The sequence below is a fragment of the Nematolebias whitei genome, chromosome 10 (genome assembly GCF_014905685.2).
Source record: "Nematolebias whitei isolate Nwh7 chromosome 10, NemWhi1, whole genome shotgun sequence".
NCBI lineage: Eukaryota > Metazoa > Chordata > Actinopteri > Cyprinodontiformes > Rivulidae > Nematolebias > Nematolebias whitei.
In genome coordinates, this window is record NC_056507.1 from 11,233,098 (window position 1) to 11,255,741 (window position 22,644).

Here is a 22,644-nt window from a genome sequence, read left to right on the forward strand (position 1 = left end):
TGCATATGTGGCCTTGGCCCTCTTAATACCAGCAACCAGCTCTTTTCTTGTCCTACTCAGCTCCTCTGAGTTTCCAGACCTGAAGGCAGTGTTCCTGGCTTCCAGCAGGGTACGCACCTCTGCATTCAGCCAAGGTTTTCTGTTTGGGTAGCTTTTAACATATCTGATAGTGGAGACTGTGTCAGTACATGTACTAATGTAACCCAGTACTGAGGATGTGTATTGGTCAAGATCAAGCGAACCTCCATTTTCAGCAGCTTCTCTGAAAACCTGCCAGTCTGTTCGATCAAAACAATCTCTCAGTATGGGGCCACTGTCCTGGATCCAGCATTTAACTTTCTTTTGTACCGGTCTGGAGCGTCTCAGCGGGGGCATGTAAGCAGGAGCCAGGAAGATTGAGATGTGGTCTGACAGTCCTAGGTGGGGGCGGGGTTCGGCTTTGTATGCATCTTTTACGTTCGTGTAAACACGGTCCAGCGTGCGGTCTCCACGTGTCGGAATCGTCACATGCTGATTAAAGCTTGGGAGACAGTCCTTTAGATTCACGTGGTTAAAGTCTCCGGCTACAACGTAAAGAGCCTCGGGGTGTTTGTTCTGCAGCGAGCTGATGATATCATGAAGCTCCTGTAGTGATTCATTAGCATTAGCGTCCGGAGGAATGTAAACAACTGTGATAAAAGTCACTGTGAACTCTCGGGGTAGATAATGTGGCCGACATTTCACTGTTATTTGCTCCAAAGCCTTCGAGCATGAGCTATTTACAACAGTACAGTTCGTGGACCAACTTTTACTCACGTAAATGCACACTCCGCCCCCCCGTGATTTCCCCGTTAGCTCGCTGCAGCGGTCCGCTCGAAATAAAAGTCTGTCATCCAGCTGGAAGACTGAGTCCGGCGTTTCACTTGTAATCCACGTTTCTGTGAGGCAAAGCACTGCACACTTCTTCATCTCTTCTGAGGCGCCCGCTCTCAGACGAAGTAAATCCACCTTGTTGTCCAACGAGCGGACATTCGACAGAAAGAGAGACGGCATGGGGAGTTTACCGGCTTTAGCGTTAGCTCGTAGCCTCACCATAACCCCCGCCCGGCATCCTCTCCTCTTAAGCCGGGAGCAGCGCTTCCTCTTCTGCCCGCTGGAACGCCTCTGCTGCAGCTTCCAGGTAGATGACTTTAAGATCTGCATTCTGCCGAGCGTAGCTTTGAGTTTGTTGCTGATTTCTGCTATATTTCGTGGCAAATCCGCTCCTATTCTCATCAGTTCGGTTCGGCTATAGTTCACACGCATAAATCGCGCAGAGTCAGGCACAGAGTCAATATCAAAACTTCTAAAAACTGGGATGGTACCGGGAGCCTGTGAAGCTGCAACTGCTCTGAGCGCGGCCATCTTGTTGTTCAGCATGCAGAAGAACCTGGGATAATGTGTTCACGCGCAGCCGCCCTGATCTCATCATGGCTTGTTTGTTCAGATTCTCAGGAGGTTTTTTGAGAGCATGTGCCTTTGAGGGGGAGCGTGGTGGAAAAGGTCACATCAGCGGATCGATGATTGCCTCTCAAACTTCCAGCACTCAAGCAGAGAATCTGCTCGGACTGATTAAAGGCTTTACTTTCATCCCAGTCACTTGTTTAGTTTTAGTTTCCTCTGCCTTTGGTTTCTTTTCCACGAGCCGGCAGTTTGAGGAGCGTTGAAACAAGAAGCAGAGCCAAGTTCAAGATCAGTTCACTCCAGAGTCAACGCAACAAACTTCAGCTGGGGATTAAAAATATTCATGTCAAGCCATATTCCTCGCTCGTCTCCAAAAGACGAAGGAGGGCGATAATGTATTGGCCAGTGTCTGTGTTCACATGCCTGTCTGTTAGCAAAATATGATGAGCCACTCAGATTTAGATAAAACCTTCAGACATCACTGTACGGTCCAGTTAAAATCCAGTTCAAGATGGTTTTCACAATCATGCTGCATAAATTATACAAGCAGTAAGCTGAGCAAAACAAACTGGTTGAGAAAATGTGGACAAAGTAAATTAAACAGAAATAACAAGGAGTAATATATTAGTGTGTATATATATAGATTAAACTGCAATGGGAGAAAAAAAAAGCAGTTTATTGAGTTGTTTCTGATTTGAGTAAATAATAGCTTAACTCTGAAAATTTCACTGTTATTCCTCAAACTCAGAGGCCTTTGACCTCCGTCTGCTGCATGTAAGATACTGACTGCTCATACAAACTTCACACCTGCAGCATCTATATTTGAAGAGCCTAAACGTAGCTCGCCCTGAAGACATGCTTGATCTACAATCAAAGGATAGAAGAGCTGGACACAGATGAAGGGAAGAAATCAACTCAGTGTTCGAGTCAGAACTTTTCAGATACTTTTTAAAAATCTTATTTATATTATAAAAAAGGGGCTAGTACTCAGAACATTTCTAAATCCAATCAGCCATTCTCCCCTTGAAGCTTTTTATTTCTTACAAATGCTGCAGCCAGGACCAGACGAGCAGCACCAGGTGAGGAAAGCACCTTAACTCTCAGCCTTTGATCTAAAACCAAACGACCAGGATGCTGAACAAAGACTTCAATCCCCTGCACGGCTCTTTCTTCTGCAGGCCGCCGAGAAAACCACAGAATCTTTCTTCACCTCCAGTCCCCTGGCTTCATCACATCTTTCTGTTCCACATTCAGCGTGACGTCAACCAAACTGTATTCACTTCATGGACACTTCTGTTCCATCTGTACGGACAGGTAGGTTTCCCACAGAGTCATCTGTGAATTTCAGACTTATGCTCAGTTTTTCTTGTTTAGAAGGAAGAAAAAAAAACATAAAACCTTGACTGTAAGGTGACAAATTAGGACTTATAAAAACAAAACATGATCACTTTAAATGCACCGTAAAGTTGACGCTCTGCTTTAGTAAAAATCCAGTTTCGATTCAAGCATCATCTGACGGAACCCATTCACGTAAAATCAAACATCTGTGCTGTTGGTTCAGCAATACGTGCAAAAATATAGAATTAAAGTAAAAAATGCCTAAATGTCTTCAAGTTTATTCTGCTGAGTTACTTCAAGATCTAAACTTGTGTTGTGACATGCAGGCACAGCTAGGCTTCCAGTTTTTGTTTCTAGTTGAAAGCAGGCAGGCACGGCAGACATTTTATTAGTAACGTGTCCCCAGAAAGATGCACACAATCGCTCAGCAAATCCACAGCTCACACAAACATCCTGCCCTCAAGAGACAAATCACAACTTTGCACTGTCGCTAACTAAAGTTGATAAGAAAAGTCTCAGTTTACAGCAACAATTCAAAATGGGAACTTTGTCACCAGAATGACAGATTGGTGTGAAATAGAGCTGTGTGAAGGTCAAAGGTCATAGACGATACTGACTGCACTCATTTGAAGGTGTTTAAGCACAGATGTGCTCACAGGCTGTCAAAACAGATGAGGACTTCAGAGACTTTAAAATCTATTTAGTTAGAAATCCACAAACGTGCTTTAATTTGACAGATGTGAGTTCTTTAAATCCTCCTGTCAGTCTGCATTTCTCACCAGCAGACACTTTTCCAACGACTTCATCACAACCACATGTTCACAGTCCACTCTTCCAACAAGAGGCTTGGACGGTATAAAACACAAGTCACCTGTACAGGTACTGAGCTGAAGTTAGTGGGGAGGAAGCTGAGCGTCCCTGAAACATACTCTGAGCACAAACAGATCGAGAAATCTTAGTTTAAACTTTGACATAAAAGGTGGTGGGTGATATGCATGCCTTCAAGGAATGCCACTTGCATCTTTTAGAGTGAATTTTTTTTTGATTGATTGAATGATTTTCGCCCCTGTGCAAAGTTTCTAAAATATTTCTTAGCAAGGTTATTCTGCAGAAATATGAGTTCAGGTTGTTAAAAACATGCACATTTTTGCATTTTACACCTGTTTCCCCAAAGAAAACAGACCATATTGTTTAGTATGGAAGAATATTTTGCATCCCACCCCCCCACCCCCCCGCATCTGGCTCTCCGAGGCTCGTTAGCAGCTCTGTCAGTGATTAAAGAATGCAGGTAATTAGATACACATGACACCGTTTTGACTGCTGCTCTGCAAACTGAAACTGATGATTTGTGATAAGTTTCACTGCTGCTCACAGCAAGATTATTTTAATTTAGGATTCATTCTTTAGCTGCTCAAAAACAAAGAGAATAGCCGAATAAGCTGTTTGGCGTTGGCAGAAAAGATTTGGCAAGTTTTTCACGAGCACAATCCATGTGTTCTGCTCCTCTGATCAACCCGTAAAACTCATTTTTCTGACAAACGTGGCGCCATTTAAAGAAAAATAAACAGGATTTTCAATGGTAGAAGAATTCCTGCCAGAAAGAATTACTACACAAAATATGATCAGCACAAATGTCCTTACTGTTTGTGTTATGTTTATATAGTTGCTGTGTCTAACATGAGATGCTTGTCTTGCTGTAACGGCAGCGTATTGACAGTTTGTCTTGTAAAATCTTAATGAATGCTGTTTTTATTTATCAAAAGTTGTTTCAGCTGCAGAATCCTAATTTGATTTAAAAAATTGTGCACTGACAATAAATGCTTTCCATTTTTATGATTTAGCATACTGTCTGCATATATTTATTAGAAATGTCCAAATTTATATATAAATATCTAAAGTCTTCATTTTATATTACACATCTTCCAAAATGAAAACTACTGTTTTGGATCTGACCAACTGGACTTTTGACGCAAATGACAAAATCTTTTCAACAAAGCGACAGGGTCCTGGAGAACCCTCATCTGCTCGGACGACATGTGCAGCTGGATATGTCTCAGGGGAAGTGGAATGTGATGCGTCTACCTCTGCTGTTAATTGAGGATGCTGAAATTGCATATAACTGGATTTATGATAAGTTCTCTGTTTTAGGAATAGTCTGGTTCCTGGTTTATCAACATACAAAGAAGACGGCTGTAGCTAATTTGGCCCTCGTCAGGCTGCTGCCTATGTGAAGGTTGATTTGTGCTTTGAGAATGCAAAATCAGCTGATTTACGAGCTAAACTGTAAGATGGAAGTGATTTGAATCGCAGGCCACCTACGGCTTTGGGACTCGTCAGCATGAAAATGACCTTGAAGAGGCTCGTTAGCACGGACCAGTAGAATGCACCCCCTAATCTGGCCATTTCGGACCTTGGTAGTATCAGTAAAGACTCAAGGCTGACAAGAAAAAAAAGTCTGCCTGAATAAATCAACAATTGTGGATATCTGAATCTGAACCCCGTTGGCCTTGGAACAGGCCGACTTATCAATTTCTCCTGGGAAATGTGTAAACTAAGGAAAAGCTTTGTCTATCGCAAACCCCAACCCTCCACCCCCAACTTCTGTGGAGGCTTATCAGAACTGTGCCGGCTGACCATCATCTTATCAGGACATTGGACTATCTGTTTAGTGCTTCATGGACCGCCTCGTCATCAAATGCATATGTAACGTGTTCATTAATGTGCTTGCTGGCAGTTTTTTGATGTCTTAAATCATGTCCTGTTAGGACAAGGTGTGAAGAAATTGTTTTTTTGTAATACCACCATCCTCTCCTCATGGCTTTGTCCCTTTTTCTATCTAAAACAAGTATTCTGAAAAGGATAAAGAGGCCGCGCTATATAGCAGCAGCTACGTGCACTCCGCCCATCTTTCAGACGACTGTACGAACATATTCTCTTTGTATCTTGGTACAACGATAATAAAGCTTATTCTGATATTTATATTTTACAAATATAACAAGAGTACTGCATATGTGCACATTGTATGTCTGTCAAACTTTTATACAGCGATACAGTAATCTGTAACAATGACCCGGACAAGCACAAACCTTTTATAAAATTTGACCGTGATTTGTGACCTTGAAGCTCAGGTGATGAAAGGCAAGCGTGACGCTCGTCTACTGATGATGCATGTGTGTTTGACGTTGCATTAAATTATCTTGAGCAGATCAGAAGTTTATGGATGCACAGAGGGAGATTTTACCATAATATGTCTGCCACTTGACGAGCGTATGATAAAAAGTGCAACAACGGGTTCATTTAACACTTTGCTTCCCAGAATGTGCTTTACTGCAGGTCATGGCGCTGACCCAGAAAATAAAAATAAAACAAAAAGCCTCAAAAGCTGAAAGATGTCTGGATATAAATCCTGAAAATAACAATCCGCAGCTTGGTCCACCGTGCAACCAGACCTTTCTTTGAAAGTTTTTTAGTTTATAAACTCCGTTCCTGTCGTGTGAATAATCAGATCGTTTGAATTTAGCAGCTTTTAGTTTCACTTCGAGAACAGATTCTGTAGATTTCAACCAGCAGGATTTAATTTGATGCCTGCAGCCTGGCTCCAAACCAGGACTTTCACATTTCTTTTAGTCGTGTTTATGCGTTTGGCGCAGTTTCACACTGGCCCCGAGTCAGCAGTATTTCCTGGGTCGTTAGTTTAATGCGAGGGTTTCTGAAGCAGATGAACTGACACACTGAGGAACCAGCTGGCTCCAACGAGGTCCGTCTGTCGGAGAAGCTCACAGGCCGCCTCACCATCGTGTTAATTGCTGCTGGACCGTCGTCAGGACGCTCGTTTTGACCGAGTTAGAAACGTTTATGGATCTGACAGCAGATGTCTTCAAAAGACCTCTCAGTGCTCTCTGAACTTTGGCTTCTTACGATGGGTCTGATCTGGTTCTTCAAGAGTTTTCCTCTTTTTTTTTTTAATGACGTGTTCTTTTGAGGCTGTAATCTTGGAAAATGTTTGATAGAGTTATAAACTCATCAAGCTGTCAGGATCACAGCTCTTAGTTCATCTTTCTGTTTGATCTATTTAGAAGAAACTTCATCATCCGTCTCACGTGCTCCTGCAACAACTGCAGACACTGTTCTGCACCTTCACAGCATCCCTCTTTCTTCTTTAAGCTTCTCATCTCTGCAACTCTTTATCTGAACATCAGTTTTTAAGTACGCCCCTCACGTCACACCCTCGTTCTGTCAAATTCAGTTCTCCTGCTGTAAAAGGTCTGTTTGGCTGAACGTCCGAGCAACAAGCAAGCTTCATGAAGAAAATCAGCTGGATAAGAGCTAAACCTCATCGTGAATGCCACATTCAAAACAATAAAATGAGCTGATAATGCACTAATGCAACAAACAATTTTTTAAAGGCATATTGCAACATATTTGGAAGGTACTGAGACAATCCTCTCGTCACGGGTAATGTGTGTGTCTGTCGGGTGTGCGTAGTGTGCAAAAGACCCCCACAAATTAATGGTTTTATCACTGGGCCCCAGGTAGGTCTGTCACAATAACAGATTTTGCTGGGTGATTAATTGTCTCAGAAATTATTGCGATAAATGATATCATTTGAAATTTGACAATAATTTGTCATTATTGTCAAATTTAAGAAAAAAAATGTTGATTTGTTTAGTGCGTAGTACCTTTTTTGACCACCGGATGGCAGTATGACTGAACCGAAGGATGGATCGTGAGGGAGCGAGCAGCGTCTTTAAGAAAAATGGGAGGGAGGCCCCTTGACGCGACATGGGCTGTCCCTTTTTTCGGTTCTCAAAATGAGCATTTTAGCATAGCATTTTTCACACAAAGCTTTTAATTAAAAAAAATCTGCAATCAAGTTCTCAGCTTGTTTTTGCAGAGAAAAACATTTTACACCAAGGCACGGGTTTCAACTGTGAATTTTGGCGCTTCAACAAGATAGTGAATTTGGCCCCTTTGTTTTAAGATATCAGTTCGACTCCACTTCTTCCAAAGTCAGTGCAGCCTCTACATTTGTCATTGTTTAGTTCAACACTTTCATTTGACAACATTTTTAATATAAAGCTTTTATATCATTAATACTAAAGCATCACAAACAAGAAATTGCCTAAATATTACAATGTGAAATCTAAAACTGACAAAACCAGAAAAATGAGGTGCTTCTCAGAAAAGAGCCTCTGAACAAGTTCTGATGATTAACTATTAAAACGGAACTGCTGCAGAAAGACGAGTCAACTTCAACTTTCAACCAAACGAAAGAACAATGAAATCAAAGACAAGGCTCTTTACAATTCTGCTTCAGACCTGAGATTTTGACACGGAAAAGATCATTTCACCCAAAGAGACCGATAGGGAGACTAGACTATTTTCATCACAACTTCTGATGCAAATATTAAAAGAAAGAAGACATTTAAAGAAACAAGCAGGAACAGAAAAACTTTGAACTGACTGATTCAACCTGCCTGCTCGTATACTAAAGATGAATACAGCAGATTGTCAGAACGATGAGAAACAGAAAATGCTCTTCTCTCTGCAGCCAAATGAAGGAGGTCAATTTCATGGAGGGAACAGCGAGGACCACTCAACACCAGCAGCTGCAGTTAAGCTGTCAGCTTGTAATTCTGGGTGTCTGCAACGAGGACAAACAAGCCTCCCCAAACTGTCTGTGTCCCAGTTTTATGTCAAATAACAGGATAATAATTAGCAGATGGTAGCCTTGGTCACTAAAAGAAGGAAGAAACCAAACCACCTACCCCATGACTAGTTAAGCTTTCCTCCTGTTCCATTAGAGTGACTGAACCAGGTGATGTTCACCTGCACAGGTGTTTTCACTCGGTTTCATCAGACCGGCTGAGCAGCTCAAAGAGGTGCTGGAGTTTTACAACAAGCAGGACACGTTTCAAACCTCACTTGCAGTCATTTAAAAATCTAATTTTACATCTGCTCACTATGTGCTGCACAAAAATATCCATACTCAAAGAACAATTAAGTATAATGCTGCATTACCTGCTGTTTGTGTGGTGTTGGCTGTGAGTTTAGACACATTCGCAACAATAAAACTGAGGAAATTGAAGGCTAACGAATGCGCATCACACAGAGTTTCAAGCTTGGTATTAAATAACCTCACGCAAGATCTGTTCTCACTTAGAGTATGTGTTGTGACTGACTCTCAGCTACTACCACAACAAATATTAGCTCAATTTCTGTAAATCTGACAGATTTATAGCAGTTTTTATGTTGGCTAATGTTGATTAGCTGTGGTGGAATTGGGTCAACTCCAAAAGTAAATCAGCCATAGAGTTTTATTTTTATTTTTATGATTCTTCTATGAGAACTGAACTTGGAAAGAACTATTTTCAGTTTTCTGCTCCATCTTCTTGGAACCACTTGCAGAAACACAAGAACCTAAAGGAGCTGTTGTCACTAAATGTTTTTAAGGTTGTTTTTACTGATTTTGAGAAGGAATCATCTGTCTGTAAATGTTTGAACTGAGGAATCTTTAATTATCTTCATTAATTTGTTTATGATGGAGTTAACTTTTTCTGTTATTGCTGTGAATGTTCTGTAACTTCTGTGTGCTGCTGCCAGTCTTGGCCAGGATTGTCTCGCAAAAGAGATTTTTACTCTCAATGGGACTTTCCAGGTGAAATAAAGGTTACATAAAATAAAGAATTTACCCCAGATCTGTTTACTGATTTGTTTTCAGTGCAAACAAACAAACACGCACAGAAACATGGACAAAATATGGTCTGTCTTCAGTGGTGGGAGAAGAACAAGGAACTTGTAAATGTGCAAAATACAAATAAAAAGTTGCTCTTGGCCAAATGAGACCATCATGGACAAAACTATTCAAGCTGAATAATTTATACAACTTAAAAAATATATATATATATATATATATTATTGGAGAGTCAACTTCTGAAAGTACAAGCAAAATGCAAATTTAACCTGATGTCATTCAGTCATAGATTAGAGAAGCTGCTGCAGCCTGTGACTCCCCCCTCCCCCACATAAAGATGAAAACTATCTGCAGGAGCTGCTGCACATCCAGTAACTGCTGTCAAATGATGCAATGATTTCAAAGGCTTCCCAGCTGCTGCAAAAATCCCTCAGCTGCATAACAATGCTGCATAAACACCTGAACACAGAGATCCCCCCCCCCCCCCCCCTCCAAAAAACAAAATAAACGTTGATTGAACACAAAAACATTGCCCAGATAGGTGTGCACACATGCAGATGACTGTTGGTCACCTTAAAGAGATTATTAATCTTTGCAGTATAGTCATGTTTCAGTCTAAGCGTTGGACCTTTTTAATGGAAATAAACGTCCAGTGGGTCGTTTGGTTGGGCTATTAGCACCACACTGAACATGGAGCAGAAAAAGTAAAGGTGATATAGGTCTGTTAAGCTCATAAATAATCATTATACATCTCTGTGTTAAAAGTAAAGGCTACCAGACCAACGCCAAGCTGCTTCATGTCCCTCTGACCACAGCTGATAAGAATATCAACAAGAGTACCACATGCATCATACGCTCGTCCACAAACTGTTATACAATAACTATGACAATGGCCCAGACAAGCAAAGACATTGTATAACATCTGACCTTGATTTGCGACCTTGAACTTGAAGCTCAGGTGATGAAAAGTATACACAACGCTCCGTCTACTGAAGATACATCTGTGTATGAAGTTTCATGTAATTATCTTGAGCAGATCAAAAGTTTGGGGCAGAGCAAGAGCAAGTTTACTGACGTACAGATACGTCATGTGTTCGACGGGCGTAGGTGTAAAGGACGCCTAAGTCAGGCTCATTACAACACGAAAGAGAAACAAATCAGAGTTCTAGTGTTATTTTTAACAGATAATAACTACTTACCAACAAATCACCCTTGTTTGTGTGGAAGGTCAATATAACGTAATCTAAAGCCAAACAGGATTTGTTACCTGGTAAATTCACTATAAAACTTCAAAAGTTGAAAATTTCTGTCTTTTTTTAATCCATTCTTCATTGTAAACTGTGTCCCTATTGTAATCAGATTCATAAACTCAAGAAAAGTATTTTTCTCAGATTTTTTAAAGTAGTGCCTTAAGAAAAATAAATAAAATGCAACATAAACTAAAGGACTAAAGAGTGTTTGCTTCTGTAATTCGACCATGAGTTAAAACTGAGACAATCCATCCATCCATCCATCCATCCATCCATCCATCCATCCCACATCCAGGTGCCCAGATCCAGCCATCACTGTGTGAGACAGAACTGAATAATTTGTCCATAATGTGAAAACACTCCATGAACTGAAAGGTAGTGTGAAAAAAAAGGCCTGTGCTGAATATTAGGCATAGTTTTTTTATTTAATTCAAGCTACAAAATCAAGGTACAGAATATAAATAAAAATCAAATGTATCATTTGAATTATTGTACTGTTAATTTTGACTGTGTACATGCACCTCTCATAATCCCTGAGACCAGAGTTTTTTTTTTTTTTTTTTAACACAGTTGATTTGACTCAAACAGGCAGGTCAGTTTTCTGAACGAAGCACTTTGTTTGATTTAGAGTGTTTAGATCAGGGGTGTCAAACCCACTTAAGAAAGGGGGCCAAAATTAAAACCTTTTTCAAGCTATGGTCCGGTTTCAGAATCTACATTAACTCGTTAGATACCCAATATCTTTTCTTGATTGCAGATTCCTCAACAAGAGTTTGAATGGCCTCATTTGATGTTCTCTGTTGTGCTTTTGACATCATAATCAAATATTACTGAAAAAAATATAAAGTGATAAAAGTGTTTTACATTTAAAATAACATCTTGGGGCCAGATAAGATGTCAAAGAGGGCCACATTTAGCCCCCGGGCCTTGAGTTTGACACATATGGTTTAGATAGTATGCTCCTTTACAGCTAAATAAAGCACCTGCCTATAGATGGGAGCAGTGATTAACTGTGACTGACGTATCGGTATTCTAGTTCCCCGTATCCATCCAAAATGTCTGTACTGAACTGCTATGGTACAAATACATGCACCATTGCACCCCTGTTAAAAAGGAATATGTTAATGGGACTGTAGCTAACCTCCCAAGCCATGGTTGCAAGAAGAAATGCAACCCCAGGTTGATCAGACAGATGTGCGTATGGAACAAAGGAAACCATCCAAAAGCATTCAAGTTGAACTCTAAGGTCAAGGTACATCTCTTTTCTGATCAAACCATCTGCAATACTTTGAAAATCCATGGAAGAAGACCCAGGAGACTCCACGTTCAGTATAAAAACGCTAAAAAAAAGCCAGACAGGAGTTCACCAAAATACTTGTTGACAAAAACTAAAGTTTCTGGGACTGATGAGACAAAACTGGAGCGCTTTGGTTTCAGTTAGCTCAGTTGATGTCTTTGACTATTGTGGAAGGGTACCAACAGATTCGTCCCTGTCTGTATCTGCGGTACATCACACATCCTCCCAGTCTGCAGCTTCAGCAGCTCCGAGATACGCTCTCTGAATGTAAAGCCAACAACACCTCAATTACTGCCCAAAATATGATACTCCTATTCCCTCGCCCCTCGTCCGCTCTCCTCCCTCTCAGACTCCCCCCACCCCTGCAACCCACTTTACTTTTTAACAATTCTCTCCTTTCCCCTTTGGCATCTCCCTTCTCTCAGTCTCACTCATTAAAACAGTTCCCCGGTCCTCTCCCAGGAGAGAGGAGCACAGGGATAAAAATAGCTCTTTCTCAGCTCATGCTCACTGATTTTTTATTTTCCTCCAGCCTGTGTTCTATACATCAAATAACAGTGTTTCTCTGTAATAACCATCATTGCTCCAGCAGCTCTCCTTCGCTCGGGTGCTGCAGCAGTGCAGGCAAACACAAACTTCGCTCCTCATCTTTAAAGACGGGCTGCACCTGGTGCAAAACTGCCCCAAGAGACAGTTGTCAGGAAGTTTCACGCAGTCCGACAGCTTGTTGGAGAGAAGGCTGCTTCTGGAAGAGGCAGAAATTAAAAATGGTTCTAAGTGATGTTCCACATGAGAGCAGTTGGTAATTGGATGGTGCAAAGATTTAAATTGAAGGCATTGTTTGAAGAAAGCCATATCATCCACCGCTTGTTTTAGACAAATATCAACTTTCAAGTCTGAAGTCATGGTTCTTAACCATAAATGGGTGGAAAAATCCCCATGGGTGGTGGGGGAGCCTTTGCCTCAGGTGGAGGAGTTTAAGTATCTGGGTGTCTTGTTCCTGGGTAATGGTAGAATGGAGCGAGAGATGGATCATCAAATCAGGACCTTATCCTAAGTAATGAGGGCGTTGCTTTGGTCGATCATGGTGAAGAAAGAGTTGAGTCGAAAAGCAAAGTTTTGGATTTACTGGTCTGTCTTCGTTCCAACCCTCACCTGCGGTCATCAGGTTTAGATCATGAAAGAAAACAGAAGATCCCAGATACAAGCACCTGAAATGAGCTTCCTTCATGGCCAGGCTCAGCCTTAGAGATGGGGTGAGGAGCTCCGTCATCGGTGGGAGCTCGGAGTAGAACCACTGCACTTCTGCATCAAATGGAGTCAGCTCAGGAGGTTCATTTGACTAGGATGCCTTATGGACACCTTACTTTGAATGTGTTTCAGGTACGACCCACTGGGAAGAAACCCAGGAAACCAGAGACTGGGAAGACCCAGAACTCGTTGGAGGGATTGTGTTTCTTCTCTGGCCTGGGAACACCTTTGGGTTCTCCAAGAGGAGCTGGAAAGTGTTGCTGGGAAGAAGGAGGTCTGGGTTTCCCTCCTGGATCTGTTGCCTCCATGACCCAACTACAGATAAATGGTAGAAGATGGAAATAATTTTTTAAAGAGAAATGATGGATTTGTTGCTGTATTTGTCAAATCTTAAATCACCTGATCTGTTAGCTCTGGATGTGGGCTGTTCATGACTCTCAACTTCTACCACACCAGATTTTAGCTCAGTATCTGTAAAGCCAAATGAGTTATAGCCATAGTGGCATTTGCTAAGATGGCATGGTTGTGGTGATGATAACAGGTTAAAATCATTCCTGTTTGCTGAACTTAAGCAATGTGTTTCCACTCATGCCTAAGGAACGACCAATTAAACCCTCATGGTTGTGCACAGATTTTATTATTTTCAGAGATAAATGTTGCAGCTCTAGCTGTGCTGGGAGAAAGAAAAGGAGTAATCAGCTTAGATAGAAGAACACACAAATGACCATCTGGCTGTCATGAAAAGCAAAGCTTTTTCTGCCATTTCCTCATTAGTTAAATTCTTCTCAGTGAAAGGATGAAATAAGAAGAGGTAGTGGATGAAAAGAACCAGGCTGGGCAGGAAGAAAAGAGAGAACAGCAGATGCCAGAGAACATAAACAAAACTGCTCGCTAACAAAAAACTCTACAGAAACTCTCCATGAAAACACATGAAGTCCCAACAAGTAAAACATTAAAAATCTATACAGAGCTGCAGCAGTGACGGCAAACACACACACAAAGTCCCAAAGATGTTTGAAAACTAACGAGGATGAAGAAAAGCTGCAGCAGGTTGTTGTTTGCAGATTAAATAAAATCATTCATTCTTTAAAAAGATAATATGTTATTAAACTAAACTATTAATTAAGGACATCTTAGCCTTCATTCAAGTATCACCAAAATAAAATGTACGTAATCAGGAAGTAAAGTCACTGAAGACACCTGAATGTAATGTGCCAGTTACGAAATGTTCAGCACAAACCAAATCAAGATGGCCGCCGCAGTTGATTATGTTTAGGAATTAGGAAAAACAAACCATTTTTCATTTATATGGACTAACTTTTGATTAAAGTGATTTTTTTATTTATTTCTTGGTATCAACAAGAAATAGGCACTGATGTTTAATTATGAGCAAATAAATAACAGATTTATAGTTTTAAAGGCATTTACGGTACAATATGGTTCTGTTGTGTATAAAATGGGTCTATGATATATAGAAGCAAAGCTTTATCCCTTAATAAAAACATGGTTCTGAGTTCTTGAACACGTCATGAGTAAAAGTGGAGCTTCCTGAACGCAGTGAGATGAAAACAAACTGCTGAATGTCACAACAACCCGACACAGACGCGTTTCGTCTTTGAGCCTCAGAAAACCAAAATTAAAGAGCGAAGATCTTCACTCACCATCTTTGTCGGCTCTTCTGAATATCTGTGAACAGAAAGAAAGAAGGAGAGGAAGTTAGTGTGGGAATTTCTGCAGAACGAGACTTAAACTGGAACATAAATCATCTCATTAAAACTTGGGGTTTGGGAAAGCCACAAATTAGTATTTACATACAGGAAAACAGGATAAATGCATATAGAAATGATCGAATCCGAGGAGTTAATTACAATAATTTGCATTTGTTCTCTGCAAACACTTAATTGCATCGATCAGTGTACACCAGAGTTCATTGACGGCAAAACAGGACAGGAATTTTAAACAACAGAGCAGATTTTCTATTAGACAGCAGCAGTGTTGTCATGTTGTGTGCTTCCCGACATTTATCACATTTACACAGAATTAAAATCAGTTTGGTTAACTCTAAAAGTGAATAACGACACTTTTTACTAAAAGGGCTCTGTTACCAAATTGTCTTGTGAACTAGAGGGTAAATTTTAATGAAACTTGTAGAAAATAATCAATAAATGTAACATAATAATAACAGCATCTACACCTATTAACTTTAGAAGTTAGTCCGATTCAAGATGGCCGCAACAGCCTATTTATGTTAAAAACAACAACGGCTATGATTGTCCGAAGAGGAGGAACTAGAAATATGTCAAGTTCCGTTCCAGTGACGAAGCTCCTCATTCTGTCTCTAAGGCTGAGCCCAGCCACCCTATGGAGGAAGATCATTTGGCTGCTTGTATCTGGGATCTGGTTCTTCAGGTCATGGCCCACACCTCATGACCACAGGTGAGGGTTGGAACATGAATACACAGCTTTGCCTTTCGACTCAGCTCTTTCTTCACCATGACACACAGAAGTGCTCGGTCAGTCATCTGTGTTGTGAGCTTGATAACTTGAAAAATAAGTGAGGTACTGACAACCATTTTAATGCGTGGCTGCATCTAGGCATAAAAGTCAGTATTAATTGGGTTGTCAGGTCAAAATCCAAGATGGCCACCATACATACATACATATATGTGTGTGTGTGTGTTCTTGTAAACATACTTTTAGGGGACTTTGCATTGACTTCCATTCATTTTCTATAGCCTAACCCTGACCCTTACCCCAAACCTAACCATTACTAGTACATGCCTAACCCTAACCCTTCCGCAATTCATACCTTAGTCCTAAACCTAACCCCCCAATGAGACTTATCCTTATGGGGACCTAGCTTTGGTCCTCATAAGCAGCAGTTGGTTCCCACAATGCATGATTTTTTTGTAAAATTGGTCCCTACAAGGTAACCTGAAACAAAAATGCATGTGCATGCGTGCGTCTTTATTTATGGTACTTTGTAAGGCCCATTTTTCCAACTTATACTACATTGTGAGGACCAACTGCTCCTTATGTGACCCAAAGCCAGGTCCCCATAAGAAGAAGTGCCGTTGGTGGGTTAGGGGTTATGTTTAGGACAAAGGTGTGAATTGAGGACGTGTTAGGTATGTACTGGTGATGGTTAGGTTTAGGGTAAAGGTCATGGTAATGCTATAGAAATGAATGAAAAATAAATGGAAGTCAATGCAAAGTCTCTCTAAAGATCGAAAGACAAATGTGTGTGTGTGTGTGTGTGTGTGTGTAAGCTTATCACCCCAATCATTTAAGAAAAGTATGCTTTCTAGTTTTTATATTGCTTAAAAGTATAGTTTTCTCAAATGATAGAGGTGGCCCACAATTATTCTACGGAGGACAAGGCCACCATTGGCCACCCCCTGACTCCATTATTGCTCCTGGTGGTGGATAAAACTGTTTCCTCCTCTCTCCAGTATCCGTCACTCTGTGCTGTCTCAGACAAGAAAAAAAAACTTCCTCTGTTCCTCTACAGTGTAACTTCTACCCACTTGATTATCTTGCATCAAAAACATTAAGGTTTACGTCATTCTCTGTTCAATTCCAGTTCAGAAAAACAGTTATCTTCAAAACTATAAACTGTTCAGATCCCTTAGTGTCGAGGGCATGAGTGTCCCACTTGTTCAGTTTTGTAGATATTGCACTAAAATCTAGTGTGGTAATAGCTGACAGTCGTACACAATACAAACTTTAAGAATGAATTTTCCAGGTCTGATTCAAATTTTATTTCTCAACAAAAATATAATTTCAGTCAAACTCTGGCATGAAAGGCGATACTATTTATTGAGCGTTTGGTGCAATAATTACACTTAAAGATTAAAATATTCTGCAGTCACACTAGTTTTTGGTTTGTAAAACTAAATATGTGGAGCCGCCTTGCAGCAACTGGATCCATCAGAACTGACCGGAGTGAAAAATCATTAGAGCTGAGCTGAGCAGCGCACCAAGTGACAAGCTGTTCTGCATTGTTCGGCTTTCCATCTGCACCCTGGGGTGTACTCGGCTCCACGGAAAAGCTGCCAGAGTCAGAGAGGATTGGAGAGAAAGGGATGCGGTGAGGAGGAGGTGAGTATCTGTGAAGAGTTACAACAGAAATGCAGAAAAGATTCCACAAAACAGAAGACAGAGGCAGGAAGAGGAGGGCTGCAAACAACCTTATTAAGGATGAAGGCTGCTGAGGAAATAGAGTGATGATGAAGAGGAGGAGGAGGAGGGATGACAGGAGTTTAAAAAACACTGACGAAACGTGCAGAGGCTTCAGGTGACAGACGAGAACAGAAAAGAAGAAAAAAGATGATCTAATGAAGGAGGAGCTGCAGTTCTGGGGCAGGGAAGCGTTTGGTGTAAGACTTCAGTCACATAATAACGTTGGGGTCAATAAAAAGTGGAAAATGGTGAAACATTTAATATTTCAAAAGTCAAAGTCACGCAGAAAAAATATATTAAATCAAACAGAGCAGGCTGACGCTGGAGTTTTTCCATTTGGGTGTAAAGCAGACAGAATTGTCAGCCTCAGAGTTGAAAACAAACAAAAACTTTGATTTAAATAAATAACATGAAATAAATGCAGAACATTTCAAACCGGAGTTGTAGAGCATCGTGTGAGAAACGATGGAGTTGTAGCCACTTTGGTCAAACCTTGACAAAAAAAATAAAATCACTTTGTGTCATTTCATGAAATATCTTGCTTGATCTGCTAGTGTTTTGCATGACTCTCAGTTACTACCACATCAAATCTTTGCTCAGAATCTGTAAAATTATCTCACTCATAACTTGGCTGTGGTGGCCATCTTGGAAATGGCTGACTCTAAAAGTTAATTGGTTATACATCCAATGATTATTTTTTGAGAGTTTCAATAAAATCCATCCAGTGATTCACAAGATATTTTGCTAACAGTACAGACTGTACACAGAGACACAGGCAAAAACATTATCACTCCACTTTTAACGTCAAGGGTGGATTGAAAATAAAAAAATAAAGTTTAAGGTTTCTCACATAAAGTTGAGAAATCTTCTTTATTTATTCCTATTTAGTATTCAGAAAATGATTGACCCAACGTGGCTCGAACTGTATCAGAATTTTATTTTAGGCCTCTTGTGAATGAGTTTAACACTTGGTCTGTTACCTAGTGGACTGCTTTTGTTAAGACTGTTCAATCTCATGTGTATTGGGGGTGGGGGTGTAATTAAATTGTTTGAAATATGTTAAAATTAAATTATGTACTTTGCGTTTGAATAGACACCAGCTCAACGCAGTGGGTGGAGCAGCTACACCTCAAACTCAGACAGCATTTGCTATGGAGGTGAGAAAAATGAAAACAAGCATTTTTCAAGTTGTAAAAATGTGCTGCATCTTTTTTTTTGGTCCCATGTTTCAAAGTGTGAACATGTTCACACCAAAGCAGCTCGCGTGTTATAAGGATTCAATAAGTGTCAAAAACTAGGGGTGGGTCAGCCTGAATGGTAAAGACTAAGCTGGACATCCCAACTGGAGATGGGATTTACAGGTCTTTGGAGAAAGCCAGATCTTGTGGATCTGTTCCTTTCAAGACTGAATGTAGCATGGACAGTATTGCGGTCTAGGTCATTAGTGACATAGGACATATGTCCATACCTCAAGACTTGTCAAGTGTGACCCCCCGCCCCGCCCCCCCCCCCCCCCCCCCCCCAAAAAAAAAAAAAAAAACAACAACACACCTTTGGACGTATGTTCCCAATATGCAACTGCACTCCCCCGCATTACCTTCACTTTTTGTTTGTTTGTCTTAGAGGAAAAGTAAAGAACACCATGTATGTGTGCATGTGAGGAGGAACAAAAAAGAACGGTGAGACTCGGTGCTCATTTGTTTCAAAGGTTCGGCTCTTTTACATCACAGCTCCACTCCCAGCACATCAGACGTTTGGATGAGCGTGAAACAGCTTTACCTTTTATTTAAAGCATGGACAAATAACCTGAATGCATCAAATTAAGTCTTAAGTAAACTTTCTCCTGTCTTATTAAACGCTTTCCCCTATCTGCTAGAACCGTGCCCCTCCTTTGACACCCATCATATCTAGAACCGCCTCTGAGTTACCGACCCAAGACCTGCGCTCAGCTGTCAGAGAGCTTTATTTTATTTTTCCTCGAGGGCGGTGACGCTGGAAGAAAAGAAGATTTAACCAGACCGTTAGTTATAAGAAGTGAACATGGAGGATGGAGAGCAGAGTGACGCTGCGTTCAAGTTAACTGTGCGTAAGTGCGCACCGTTCCGCTGGATGGTTCCGCCGCCCCACTCCACCCCTCAGCCTCATACTCACATCCAAGATGACCGAGATGCCTCTCCGAGGTTCCGGGGCGAAGAACTGCTCCTGGGCCACGGCCACCTCCTCCTTGCTGGAGGCGTACTCCCGGCTGGAGACGTTCTTGTTGTCGCTCATTTTGGTGACGATCCAGCGGACGAGCCCGTCGATTCCACCGGGCTGGGCGCCGCTGTTTCCGGACTGCGCTGCCGTCGCGGACTCGCTGTCCTGACCGGCTACGGGCTTGGGCTGCTCGCGGCTCTCCTGGGCTCGGAGTTTGGCTTGTTCTTTGTTGAGCAGTTTGTGGACTCCGTCCCGACAGTAGCGCGCCGCCTGCTCACACATCCTTTTGCTGCGGAGCGCTCATGCTGCGCTCTGTGGGGGGAGAGAGAGAAGCCCCCACCCTCACCCCGCACACTTCTCCCTGTTACATCACAGCACCCACCCCAAAATCACACCCAACATGCACGCGCGCACGCACATTTGGCTGTTGAGCAAACTAAAACAGTAAAAGCACAACAACAAAAAAAGGTTAAATCACAACAGGGACGGGTTCAAGTTTATTTCTGGTTTACCGTCTGAACAGAGAGGGGTGTTTTCTGACCCAGTATCAAGGTGTGTCTCCTCAACTGCCACTCTGTTAGCGTTATTATGTGAGCGTGCACGTGTGATGTGACAGATCTAACCTTTAGTAATGAGACTCCCCCAGCTCTGCCCTTTCTGCGCGGAAGTCTTTCCTCAAAACTGCGCATGCGCATCCAACAAACAGCAACTCGGTTCTGTTGACAAAAATGACCCAAACAAGGAGTAAAGTTTAAAAAACATAAAAAAAACAAAAAACTAATCTCTATCCACCTTATTCTGCAAGAGCGTATGTGGGCTGCCATGACAGACAGGTACCGCCCCTTCCCGGTTTTATACTTCCGGTGAGCTAAAGCGAGAGGCACTTTTGCTAATGACAGGCACTTTTGCTAATGACAAATTCTAGTAATTTGTGCTGTAGCAGGAGGCTTAAACAATTCTAATATGAGTTCGGGTTCAACTTGTGCTGTTGTTGGCTGTCACAACAGCTCCAGAAAACTGAAAGACGAGCTAGAAACGTATTGTTTTGCACATCAACAACTTCGAAAGGCCTGTGTGTGCCCAGCGCGTTACGAACTGCACTCCATGCCTAGGAAGGAGGATCGAAAACGAGCGTGGCTGGCAGCTTTAAAACTCAAATACCCCCCGAAGAGAGTTTATGTTTGCTCCTTTCATTTTATTGATAAAAAGCCCACAGAGCTTCACCCCGACCCGGAGCTCTATCTGGGCTATGACCGGGCCCCACCAAAGAAAAGAAGGCAGCTCATCCGGACCACTGTGAGCCAGACAGCTTCCAGCAACATCGACAAAACGGCCCAATCTGTTCCCGGTGAGTGGAATTGAAAATGTGATTTGTCCCCGCTTCACATTTTAATCATGCTTAGCTCTTATCTTTTACTGAATTATATTATTATTAATGTTATAATTGTAATGTTATAATTACTATACTGTGGATGGTGTTAGCATCAGCGCTAGCTGGTTGCAGTGTTATTGTGGATGTTAGTGTATTATTAATTTAATTCCAAAATACTTTATCACTAAGAGAAAGTACTTGATTGGCAGCCAAATCCAAATCTTAAAGACAAAGTGGTTAGTAATTAACATCAGTAGCATGCTAGCAGAGATGTATATGATTTCATGTAACTGTCCGAGAATAGCTTTTTATTTAGCAACCTGGTAAAATTCAGCCCCCAGGGCTGTAAAAGTCTGGGGATTTTGTTAATAAAGAATATGTTGAGTTATTAGAGGCAGGTTATTTGAAACAGACACAGCTGAAAAAAAAACTTCTTTTAAACTCTTTAAAGAAAAAGCTTAAATGCAACCTAGCTCCAACTGATTTTTTTAAGGATGAAAAACTAAAATCTAATCACAATATTTTGATATTATAGCATAATTTGATGGGGCTTAGGAAAATTTAAGGGGGCTAAAGCCCCACTAAAACAGCACTATTGACATTTAAGATGTATCATGTGTGTACGAGTGTGGAATTACAAATTTCCTTCCTAAAACGTAATAAGGTAAGTGACACTTGACAGGTTGTGTTACGCTGATTTGATTTTGTATTTTTGTGTTATTCAGAGTGCACCGTAGATTCACCGTCAGTCATCCCAGACCTGGCTAGCGTCTCCACACAACCTCCTGGGCCACATCTGCACTCAGTCCACACACAGTGGGAGGACCCTTCGCTAAAAGATCATCATCAATACTGCAACACGTCTGGCAGAAAAGATGTCCAGGACAAGACCACTCAGTGTGATGAAGTTGCATTTTTTCTTCTACAAAATGACGCAGACGCTTTGCTGTACACTGGTATAGCGTTAGAAACATTTAACACTCTTGTGTCAGCACTGGAAGGAGATGACAACAATGAATTTACAATGCCTGTACAAGATCAAGTCCTTATAACACTTATGAAAATAAAGACTAATCGTGTCTGCAGCCCTTGAGTTGATGTTATACTGCTGCTCTGCCTTGTGGTGTCTGAAGTTTATCATGCTTAGACGTTTGGGTTGAAGATTCTTTGCTGTCCCAGCATTCCACCTGCGCTGCTCATCTGTACATGCTAGCCCCGTCTTTCCACTGATCACAGCATTCTGGACCTGTAACAATTTAACAGACTTCAGCTATCACTGCTCCTAATAAAATGAAACAAGTTATTTACATCCCTGCTGTTGTCATTTATTTTTTCCTTTTCTGTAAATGTTAGGTTGCCTTGCATCCAGTCTGTACTTTTTTAAAAACAAATAATATAAAAATACTGTACAGCCTTTTTAATGTTTAATTTTTTGTGACAGTAGATCACAGGCTGCACAATGCTCTGGCTTCCACATGTAAACACAGGCAGACAGGAAGCTCACAGCTTTCGCCCAGTTCAGTGATTCTGATTCAGTGATGTAAATATTCTGATATCCAGATAAGTGATATACCTTCCACAGAATAGCTGCCGCATGACTGCATGATTTTCCCAATCCGGCGATACAGGAACAGCCGACCGT

The 22,644-nt window shown here is 41.3% G+C and overlaps 2 protein-coding genes across 2 annotated transcripts in view; one reads left to right on the forward strand and one right to left on the reverse strand.

Annotated features, from left to right (window-relative positions):
* The window catches only part of necab2 (N-terminal EF-hand calcium binding protein 2), a 114,962-nt gene extending 94,967 nt beyond the window's left edge, over positions 1-19,995 (reverse strand). Inside the window, exons 1-2 of the mRNA XM_037683348.1 lie at positions 19,586-19,995; positions 14,914-14,938 (exon numbers count right to left, since the gene is read on the reverse strand). Coding sequence (XP_037539276.1) covers positions 14,914-14,938; positions 19,586-19,912 — 352 coding nt within the window. The 5' untranslated portion in view covers positions 19,913-19,995. The remainder of the gene's footprint in view (positions 1-14,913; positions 14,939-19,585) is intronic.
* Positions 19,996-20,457: 462 nt separating this feature from the next.
* On the forward strand, positions 20,458-22,309 carry LOC119416160. Its single transcript, XM_037683351.1, has 2 exons — positions 20,458-20,978; positions 21,728-22,309. The coding sequence occupies exons 1-2, from the start codon at positions 20,594-20,596 to the stop codon at positions 22,093-22,095; spliced, it is 753 nt and encodes a 250-aa protein (XP_037539279.1). The 5' UTR covers positions 20,458-20,593; the 3' UTR covers positions 22,096-22,309.
* Positions 22,310-22,644: the final 335 nt, after the last annotated feature.